General features: G+C 31.4%; 1 protein-coding gene across 1 annotated transcript in view; it reads left to right on the forward strand.

The window, feature by feature from the left end:
- Nucleotides 1-11051, forward strand: part of LOC139521676 (nucleolar protein 56-like) — a 13229-nt gene extending 2178 nt beyond the window's left edge. Inside the window, exons 2-10 of the mRNA XM_071315189.1 lie at nt 156-363; nt 4809-4976; nt 5388-5586; nt 6682-6869; nt 7238-7389; nt 8696-8796; nt 9288-9436; nt 9900-10021; nt 10568-11051. Coding sequence (XP_071171290.1) covers nt 156-363; nt 4809-4976; nt 5388-5586; nt 6682-6869; nt 7238-7389; nt 8696-8796; nt 9288-9436; nt 9900-10021; nt 10568-10843 — 1563 coding nt within the window. The 3' untranslated portion in view covers nt 10844-11051. The remainder of the gene's footprint in view (nt 1-155; nt 364-4808; nt 4977-5387; nt 5587-6681; nt 6870-7237; nt 7390-8695; nt 8797-9287; nt 9437-9899; nt 10022-10567) is intronic.
- Nucleotides 11052-12027: the final 976 nt, after the last annotated feature.

Here is a 12027-nt window from a genome sequence, read left to right on the forward strand (position 1 = left end):
TTATGAAACTTGGACAACAGCAATCACAGAACATCTTACAAAATTTTTAGATATATATATAAGATGGACATATGAAAATCATTTAAAATCCTGACTATTACATGTATTAATGTAGTATAAATAATAAATTATTGTAAAAAGTTTTATCTTTTCAGGCTCAAGTATTGTTTATTTTGTATGAACATGCGTCAGGGTATGCTCTGTTCAGAGTGAAAGAATTTGAAGAGGTATCAGTATTACAGAGTCAGGTAGAGAAATGTGTAACAGATCTCAGCAAGTTCCAGTCTGTTGTCAAACTAGTGGCTTTCTCACCATTCAAAAGTGGTACCAATGCATTGGACAACATTAATAGTGTTTCAGAAGGTAAACATTAGAAATTTTGCCAAATTTATGATGTATTTTTCAGTTCTTTAAAGTTTACATATTTCAGCATAAATTTATACATCTAAGTTAAATAGTTTAACCTTCTTTGTTCTTTTTTATTATACAAAACAAATTAATGTTTTTACCTTTTCTATTTTTGGGATACGATTGCTTTCAAGCAATCTGTAGACTTTTACAGTTGACTCAGGGCTCATTCCCTCACGTCAACCGTTTTATTCTAAACATTCAGCAACATCTCAGATTCTTATGATTGTCTTGCTTTAAATGGTAAAAAGAAGCAAAAAAATGAACATAAACAACTTTCCTGTAATGTTCTTCTCATAATCTTCATGTTTAATATTTCCCTTGACTTATATGCGTGTTTTTAACAACACGGAAAATCAAAATTGAGCAGTATTAATATTTAGTGTTTTTATAAATTTAGAAACACGTCAGAGGGATTTCCCCAGTTTAGATAAATGCGAGAGTTCTCTGAATTCCGATAATTCTATTTCTGTCATATAAGAACTGAAGTGGAGTTTTTCTATATTTAACCGTTATGAAGCTGATATTTGATACTGTACTCTCATAAAGAAATGGAGAACCATTCATCATATCATTTAATAAATGTTCTTGTTCCAAGTCGCAAGTCGGGGGGTTTGTTTATGTATTAATGCGCATGCGTATAGTTTTCTTGATTTCAAGGGGTATGAGATTGAGTGGTTGCTCTGGATTCCCCACTTCATTGATTAATTTGAAACTCATGGGATTCTTTCTATGTCTGTCTGCTATCGAGGGTTATTGTTGTTGCATGATTTTAAATTATATGCATCATTTAAATAAAAATATTTACATTTAAATTATATGTTTACCTATAACACCCCTTCAGCCGAAATGGAATCTTCCATATTATCGTTTCGAGTTGTCTCCACTCTGGCCTTCAAGAAGTATTTTCCGTCAACAAAATACACTACGACTCGTCAAGAAAAATTAAGTTGTTAGATGTCGATAAACGTCGTATCATATGACGAATGATCTTAATTTCAACAGAGGAGTGTGTACAGAAAGGAGTCGTTCCCACTGACCCCAAAAAATAATTTTTAAAGCGTTAGAAATTGTGTTCCTCCTAGAATTAACGATGATAAGATACGAAGTGAAATACCTTCTCTCACTCTCACTGACTGTCTGCTGTGGAAAGTAAACTTGGAATTGATAGCATACATGTGAACCTCCCGACTCCCGTTTTCAGGGGTCTCCTCCCGTCCTCCCGTTAAGGAAAAAAAAATCCCGTGTATGAAATATTTCATGAAAGAAAATTTTCAGCTTCCATTTTTGATAATCTCTTACTACGGTACAGGTGTAATTTACACCTGTGTCAAATTTTTACCTGTAAATCAAAGAAGATGTGTAATTATATGGCTTCTCTTGACAGCTTGGGTGTCAAACATACTGGTAATCAACGATGCTTACGTCTGGCTAATGATCGCTAATTGCCGTTGTGTGATAAAAACTTTGTGCATTAAATTTTTGAAATAAATTTTGGTTACTTCCCTTTGATTTATCCTATTATAAGTTATTTATCGTTCAAAAATGTAAATTGTAAAATAAATGAATTATATTTTAATCAAATAACCATAAAAGGATGGTAATTAAATGAACTCAAATGTTTTGGACAAACAAAATAATATAAATTTACAAAATATTGTGGGAATCTAGACTTCTTTTCAAAGATTAAATTGAAATTTATATAAGAATTCTGACCTTAAAATATTCTATTAATATGCAGAATTGTAAGAATAAAGATAAAAAAAAAAACAGACTGAATAAAACTCTGTATCCCTTAAACAAAAGGTGTAGAAATGTCTCAATAATTTTGGTCAGTAAAATAGATTATCGGTCTTTCAACTAAATAAAGCAAAATATTTAGCACAGAGTCTCAAATTTCTAGAAAAATTACTTTTATAATGCTAAAAAAAGCATACAATTTACTATTGTTATTGTTAGTTATTTTTAAATTAATTTATGATGTTTAAAATATACATGTATAGCATATTTCTTTCTTATTTGTATATAATCATTTATTTGCAAGCAGTGAACAATTAATTTTCAAACACAACACTAAACAAGAAACAGATTCTTCTCAATATTTTTATTTGATAATCATTCAGATAGATTCAATAGAAAGGCAACAAGGGTACTAGGGTGTATAAAAACATTACATTATGATGTAAATGAAAGAACACTTTAAAGACAATTTCTACATTGTACGGTTACATTATATGATTAACGACAAAATTAATGTCGATAAAAAACCTCCTGATCTGAGTCCCAATCTCCCAGGGCTCACGCTACCAGGCGACTTGGGCGAAGAAGTCGCCTTCCCGATCGTCACTTCGCTTTCCCCGACCTCCAAAAGCGAAAACAAGTCGCCCTGTTCTTGACGACAGTCGCTTTCAGTCGCTTGCGTCATCAGACATTTTCAATTTTCACCAAAGTTGATGAAACATCAATTTTTTACTGATAATTAAAGAAATTCAGACATAAACGATTCATTATCTTTAGAAAAGAGGTTGAAGCATTGTCTTCGCAGTGTGTAGCAGGTTATTTGATAAAAATACAACTTTTTATCACTTTGTGCATTTCCGCAAGTCCCGGTGCTTGTTACTCGAAAACGTACATCAACCTTAATTTCGGCGGCAAAATAAGTTTGTTACTTCATTTAAACGTGATAAAAGTTGCCTCCAGTAAATGTTTAATCCATTTATTGCATTAAAACCGTCATGTTCCTTTCCAAATAACTTGTCAAACATCGTTTATTTTTGTAAATTTTCTTGCATTCGTCCGCCATTGACCGATTTCTAAACTACGGATCTGAACCGGACCAGCTATGACCGAAATCCGTACTTTTACAATAATTACTACGGACGCACGGATGGAACAGCTAACAGAAGAATATTGATCCCAAAGGGAAAAATTACGCATTCCACACGCATTAAGAGACTTTTGGTTACATCTAATTGATTGGTGTATATAATTCCCTATATTTTTTATAGATTGTTTCAAACTATTGATTAAAGTTGCTTAACTCTGAGACTATTCTACTAATATCAATATATTATGGCCCAGCTTAATAACTTTTATATTTTTTTATGAGAAACACTGAATTTCATACACAAGATAATTTTTAATTAAATTGTAATTGATATATTATAATTTCTTCACATTTTTTAAAATTATTTTTTTTAGTGCTAGATATTTAGTTGATTAGTTTCTCACAAGAACCTTAGTAAAACTTAAACAACTTTTAATTTCAAATGTTACTTTAATTGTAATTTTTTACTCATATGAATTGAACAACATAAAAAGAACATTATTTACACATGGCCCTTTATACTATTGTAAAATCCAAACATTGTAGCGCACCGCGCGAATGAGCACTTCTCTTTCAAATCTCACCACTTCTCCCTATCAGTTTCAAAAAGAGAAGTCACTTCTCCCTATAATTCTGAAGTAGTGTGAGCCCTGTCTCCTGATCAAAATTTCCCAATCTCCTGATCTGGGTTTCACAGTCCATCACATGTATGTGATAGTACAAAAATAAAACACAATAAGTACATTTCTCATACACGTGTATCTGGGATTGGCTATACTTTTAAAGTTGAGTAACTATTCAGATTATTACATTTTGCATGTGCAGTTAAATTAATTTTGAAAATAATACTACACAAGTATAGAATAAGAATAACTTACGAATACTTTGTAAGTTATCCTTTGTATCAAGCTGTACCAGGGCTGCCAAAAATGCTTGAGACTCACGCATGTTCATGCTTTTTTGTGGTAGTATCCTTTGATCTATTTTTTTTCCTCTTTGATCTTTTCAATTTTGGCCAAATCTCATGCATTTGCTTAATGAAAAGTTGGCAGAACTGCTATACATGTGTCAATGAAAACTATGGCAATCGTATCCCTCAGAGCATTCTGCTCTTTGATTAATGAGATAAAAGCAGTACCCGCCTTAATTCATGCAAAAGTCTTTCTTCATCTTTTAAAGAATTTGGTCTTAATTTGCTTTGACGATCTACATTTTCACTCTTAAGTCTATTGACATGGCAATTATCAAGCATTTGATAATCTCTAAATTACTTTACTTGATAATTTCATTACATTGTTTGCAAAGTTGTCTATGGTCTTCATTTTCATAAATTTCCAAAAAAAATTTCCAAAAATAGTTTATTGTATATCAAAATTATGTCCCTTCAGTTGTTCAGGATAAGATTATTTTTTTTAAATGTAGATTTTAAAGATAAACAATGTCATGTTACTTTGCTATGCTATTATTACAGGTGAGAGATTCAGACTCTTGAGAGCTTCGTATTTAAAGTATGGGTTGATGATGAACTTGATTCAGACTATTATGTATATTTGACCTCTTTTTATCTTTACAGGTTTAGTACATGAAGATTTACAGATCTTCCTAGAGAGTAATGTACCCAAAGCTTCCAAGAAACAGAAAATCACCTTAGGTGTTGCAGATGCTAAGATCGGAGCTGCCATTACTGAAGAACTGAAAATACAATGTTCTCAGACTGGAGCTGCCCCAGAAATCATCAGAGGTTAGAACTAGTACTAAAAATTTAACTTTCGGTTTTGCTTAACGTCAGCATTTTGGTTCCAGGGTGGTTGTTTTATTTTATTGTACACTCATCCTCTTTTAATACTTATAGTTAGAAAATGTTCTTAGGAAAGGGGAATCATTCTCTTGTGATGGAATGGAATTTAAACGTACAAATGTCATAATTAGCTAATTATATCAAGTTTTTCACAAAAATTAATGTTTTTGTTCACAAAAATTAATGTTTTTGAAATATTAGACGAAAGCAAATAAGTTATTGTTTTGGGTTCAATTTGTTCTATGTTTAAACAATCATTAATTCAGAAATGGAAAAATATGTTTTATTTAATCACTGCTCATTGTCCTTAACACAACACTCATTTAGTATTCTGTGATCTTACATTTATTTCAGGAATTAGGGCTCATTTCCACAATTTAGTTAAAGGCTTAACAGATCAATCAGCAGGAAAAGCACAACTAGGTCTAGGTCACAGTTACTCAAGAGCAAAGGTCAAGTTCAATGTCAACAGAGTTGATAACATGATCATTCAGAGCATCAGTTTGTTGGACCAGTTAGACAAAAATATCAACACCTTTGCTATGAGAATGAGGTTGGTGTTTAGTTAATAAGTTTTTGTATGCACATATTCAGTGTTTTTTATACTATACTTTCAAATGCAATTCTTTGAAATATAACATATATTATTCCCCTGAAGAATTTATGGCTGATACCTATGAATGGCCTTAAAATAATGGTTAATGAATGCAGGCATTTAAAAAAAAATAAAATGTTTTGAGGTCTTGGACCTGTTTCCAAAATTAAATAAAAAACAAGAATGTGTCCATAATACATGAATGCCCAACTCGCACTATCATTTTCCATGTTCAATGGACCGTGAAATTGGGTAAAAAATCAAATTTGGCTTTAAAATTAGAAAGATCATACCATAAGGAACATGTGCAACAAGTTTCAAGTTGATTGGACTTCAACTTATCCAAAAACTTTAACCTGAAACTCACACTTTTATTTTCTGTGTTCAGTGGCTTTATAATTAGAAAGATCATATCATAAGGAACATGTGTACTAAGTTTCAAGTTGATTAGACTTCAGCTTCATCAAAAACGACCTTGACCAAAAACTTTAACCTGAACGCACAGACGGATGGACGCAGAGACCAGAAAACATAATGCCCCTCTACTATCGTAGGTGGGGCATAAAAAAAAAGAAGCAAACATATTTCTTTTAATTTAAGGTTGTTCAGATTCAATGAAATCTAAACAACAAAAATAGACACATTATAGTCTATAGTCTTATAGCACCACATTTGAAAATGCATTGGAACTCTGACCACTTCCATTGAATAAAGTATGATTAAATCCACCTAGTAAAGCATAGAAAATCAGCTTTTCTCATTGTCTCAAATATAAACACTTCTAAATTTGAGGAAATTTTGAAATCAATGAGTGTTCAAAATTGTAGTCAACTTCACCAATTATTATTTTTTTAAACCATTGTTGATCTAGCCATTGCTTAATAAAAAATAATACACCTTTCACATTTTGTACAAGACAGATAAGCAATGCATATCACTCTATTTGATATTGGGGCATTTTAATGAAAAAATTAATTTATCTGTATTTGTAGGTTTTACAAATAACTCATGTATTGTTATTGAATGCTGATGAACAAAACTTTTTTATTATAGAGAATGGTATTCCTACCATTTCCCAGAATTGGTGAAAATAGTTAATGACAATTACTTATATGCTAAAGCAGCGAAGTACATAGGAAATAGGAAGGAGTTCACAGAAGAGAAAGTAGAGGAATTAGAGGAGATTGTTATGGATAGTGGAAAAGCCAGGGCCATATATGATGCTTCTAGATCATCTATGGGTATGTATAGATGTATGCAATTGCCATTTAGAAACGCCAATCACATGTGACATTGTATATGGCATTAGTTGAAAATATGGAATCACAATTCTTTTAATGCAGAAAGAACAAATATTGTTGAAAAGGTTCCTCAATTTTTATCATTTTATGTTTTTAAAATAGCATGAGTTTTAAATGTATTTGGATTTAATCGGATATTCTTAAATCATAGGTATGATAATCATGTAATGGAAATCTGCATCCAGCCTTAAGACATTTTTTCAAACTCAAATATGTTCAATGTAGAAGCTATTATAAGCCAGTTGATATAAACGTTAAATTCATGAGTGTACATAGGTTCAGATGAATTTTTATCTTTATTCCTTTAGGTATGGATATCTCACCTATAGATCTGATCAACATAGAAAGTTTTGCCAGTAAAGTTATATCCTTAGCAGAGTACAGAAAAAGTTTGGCAGAATATCTAAGGAACAAGATGAAACAAGTTGCACCAAACTTAGCCACACTTATTGGTGAACAGGTGAATAATTTAGATATAATGAGATAAAATATATATCTTTATTCATAAATTTGCTTAAGTCATAATCAATTTTTATGCCCATTTTATGTGCATTATGTTTTCTGGACTGTCCGTCCATCTGCCCGTCGTCTGTCTGTCCCACTTCAGGTTTAAGTCATTGGTAGAGGTAGTTTTTGATGAATTTGAAGTCCAATCAACTTGAAACTAAGTACATGTACACATGTTCCCTATGATCTTTCAAATTTTTATGCCAAAGTCGAGATATTCTCCCATTTTCACGATCCACTGACCATAAAAAATGATAGTGCAGATGGGGCAACCATGTACTGGAGACATATTCTTGTTTTTTATGATTTATATGAATGATATAGATATAGCATTTATCTGCATAGCGAAATTTCTATTATAATTTTATCATATTGCAGCTGTTTTTATAAAGTGTAGAATAACCTTTAAATAGAAGTAAATTAAAAACTAAATACTAATAGAAATCAGCAACTTGAATTAGAAATATATGTTTCAAATCAATTAGTAATAAGTTAATTCATACATCATATGTGAAAAGTTAAATTCACATTAAACTGTTAACCCTTTCAACGCTACACAAAAAATAGAAAAAGGACTGCTGCTGCTGCATTTTTTTGGCATCATTCATTAGAACAGTATATTCCTTTTCAGAATGCTGTATCTTTTCGTAACGTATTGCGCCATACACAACGTATTATGTAATCGTGGCACAAATCAGTGGCTCCGTCCTCAAAATTTTCAGTCAACCTCCGTTTTCCCCCCCTTTTTCTACGTCTCGTAATGATCGATCAAATCATATTTCCCATACGAGTTTAATGTAATAAACACATTGAGATAACAAGAAACCTTTTAACTTGCATTTGTCAAAATATTTGTTTTTATTTTCCTTCTACTGCATTTTACAATAAAAATTGCTGATTTCAAGCGCAAATGAGACCTTGCATATCCTAGATTCATACAAGGAAAAATTAGAGAGGATCCGAATGAAAACCGAATGGTTTAAGAGTCCTGATGAAAAATCCATTGTCATCGCGGCATATGCCGCGAATAGCAGTGACGGACGGCGTATGTCATCGCAGTATATGGCGTGTATAGCGTTGAAAGGGTTAAACTATTTTATTTCCAAGTATTTTTAAGTAATTTTATAATATGGTTCTCTCCTCATTATAAGAGGTCCTTTAAGCTTTAAATGTCCACCTTTACTTGGTCTATGAAGATATCAGTCTGTTATTACACAACATCCCATTAACAATCTGTTTTACTATTTTACATTATAAAGGTTGGAGCTCGTTTAATAGCTCATGCAGGAAGTCTAACAAATCTGGCCAAGTACCCAGCATCTACTGTACAGATCTTGGGAGCAGAAAAGGCTCTCTTCAGGTATACAATTCATAGTTTTGTAAGATTCTCATATTTATTTTCAGATGACGTAACTTTCAACAAAATTTCCTTTCATTTATTTTAATTCTATTCTTTTATGATATTATGCTATTTGATTCTGCTATTAAACTAATTGGTAGTTAATAGTCAACTACTACAAAATTATTCCATAAAAAATCCAAATATCTAATTAGGGCTATTCCAGAAAAAAATGTATGGGGGTGTTGGAAGGCAGTTTTTGTCAGCACCTGCCACCTAGACAATTGTATTTGAGAATTATAGTGCATTATAGTGTGAAAAGTTGCTCTGATACCAATCACCCATGTATTATTAATATAATGTGCCTTCCAATCCCCCCATTCATTTTTTTCTGGAATAGCCCTTACTGAAATTCATGATTTTAGGGTAAAATTGTAAATCAATTTAGTATTAACCATGTTAACTCTGCAAGCCTTATCATATGTTGAGTAATATTTATTTCATATTTTCAGGGCATTAAAGACAAAAGGGAATACCCCTAAATATGGGTTGATATTTCATTCTACATTTATTGGACGAGCCGGAGCTAAGAATAAAGGTCGTATTTCTCGTTACCTTGCCAACAAGTGTTCTATTGCATCAAGAATTGACTGCTTTACTGGTATGTTGAATATTTTTTATACTAAAAAATAGATACTTAGCTTCTCAACATCTGTTTCTCTAACTTTTGGGATAAATTCTACTTACAAACCTGACTTTAAATTTATAGTTATTTCTATTATTGCTTCAGTTATACTGATAAAATATTAAAAGATGCATGTATAAGGAAAAATGTATTAAGGGATATCCATTCTTTATCAACAATTGCTTTTAACTCCTTATTACAATTAATTGAAACTTTCTCACAATCATAACTGTATAATCTGTTGTGTATTGGTCATTTTTTTTTTTATCTGAACAATTTTGGGGGTTTTCCTTTCCAAAGCAATGACTCGCCAAGAGGCAATTTTATGATTGTTCCCACAGTTCATCTAGTTAACTTAGACAAACAAACTATACAACTGTACATAAAAATGGATATATTTTAAGCATGTCCACTAAGGTTATTTTATTTGTTGTTATAGAATTTCCCACTAATGTGTTTGGTGAACATCTGAAGCAGCAGGTTGAAGATCGTCTCAAGTTTTATGAGACTGGGGATGCTCCTGCTAAAAATGTGGATGTTATGAAAATAGCAGTGGAAGAGGTACTATTATCTTAGATTATAAAGTATAATTTAACTTGTGAAGGGGGTCTGTTACATGTCAAGTGTAGTCGTGGAATCTTGACATGATAATTTCGCAAGAGAATTTTGTGAAGTCATTTTTAAGGCATTTATTATTATTCATAAAAATTAAGACATGTAATGATTATTCAGAGAATCTTTACACAAGCTAGATGTATTCATACACTCCTTTACAATTACTATACATCAAGTAAATATGATAAATACATTATGAATTTATGATTGTATAAAAGTGTTATAGGATGATCCTTACTTCAAATATATTAAAGTTACAATGATGTGATGGAAAAAACCATAAACCCACAAATGCAACTTTTCTTCAGTGAACTCCATACTATAGTATTAAAGGTTTATCTGAATCAATATTTTAGCCTGGCTGATTTTAGAGGTTTGCTAAAACAAAACAAAGACTTTTCTTGAAAGTGTAGTTATTTCTATAGATCAATTCAATTGATCAATATCAGCTACTTATCTTATGTAATAAAGTAATGATTTATAAAATTTTAGGCCTCAGAAGTTCAAACTAAATTAGCAAAGAAAGAAAAGAAAAAGAAGAAGAAAGAGAAGCGAAAGTCTGATGCAATGAATGACACCATGGAAACAACACAGGAAATGGATACCACACAAGAGGAAGATGAACCTCCTAAAAAGAAAAAGAAAAAGAAGAAGTCACAGGAGGAAGAAGCCCCTGAAGCAGAGACCTCAATGGATGTAGAATCTTCTGCCAAAAAGTTGAAAAAGAAAAAGAAAAAGAAACAAAAGGATTCTTCAGATAGCGATTGAAGCAATGTTTTAATATTTTAAGAAAATAAGAAAACTTTTGAGTATTCCCTTGGACTGCTATATTGTTGCTTCAATGTATAGGGTTGCAAACAAATGTCATGTCTTTTAAGAAACTGTTAGTTATTGTTAATAGATTGGCACTAAAGCACTGGAGACAAAATTATATGGCCAGCTTAATACCAATTTCCTCAGAACTTAAAAATTGAAAATCATTAAAAAAAAATTGTAAAGTGAATGAAATATAAAATAAAAAATTAACTGATTTAATAAAAAAAAATGGATTTTATTGTACTTTTGTATTTGCAAAATTTATAAAGAAGTTAAATTAAATGATAATAACTCTAGCTGGTTAATAGAAATTCAAGTTGATGGGAACATTTTATATTTCAAGTATGATTTATTGTATATATCATATCTTTTACTTCATATACATGTATCATGATTTAAGTTCAGAAACATTAATAAATGTGGCAAAAAATTGTGTTAATTTATCAAAAATTTACTGAAGTAAATATAAGAAGATGTTGTACGAGTGCCAATGAGACAAATCTCCATCCAAACCACAGTTTATAAAAGTACACCAGTATAGGTCAAAGTATGGTCTTCAACACATTTTAAGACACATAAAGTTTGAAACATCAAGAATGAGAAAAAGTGTATAGAGTGTAGTATTATCACAAGTTGTTTTGGGGAATCATAGCTTAACTTAATGCCACTTGGTAGGGCTTGAATTAAAATATTGTTTGTTTGCCCTTTACCGACCGACCCTATAAATTCGTTCCTACTGAAAATCTTTTATTTGTATTTACCAGCAATATTTTATTATATTTTTTCGTTCCTACCGAAAATCTGATATGTGTATTTCCCGCTCAAAACTTTTTTACCGGAATCCTCTGGTTTTATCTTCCCCGTTTGGTATCACGTGAGCGTTTGACATGAACACTTGCATTTAGAGATTCAAAGCATTTGTTTGAAATCGATGTTGAAAGTTTTGAAATCATGATATGACGGACGTTGCCCTGTGTTTTTATACTTGAAGAGCAGGGTTCATTCAAAAAAGTTTGTCCAATACAATATTATCATCGTGTGTACAAAATAAATTGTAAACGGACGTTGAATCCTATGTAGGGATGGCCTTTGGTGATCTGTAGCTCAGAGTGATTATGTTAATGATGCCTTGGACC

This window comes from Mytilus edulis, chromosome 4, assembly GCF_963676685.1.
Source record: "Mytilus edulis chromosome 4, xbMytEdul2.2, whole genome shotgun sequence".
NCBI classification, from domain to species: domain Eukaryota; kingdom Metazoa; phylum Mollusca; class Bivalvia; order Mytilida; family Mytilidae; genus Mytilus; species Mytilus edulis.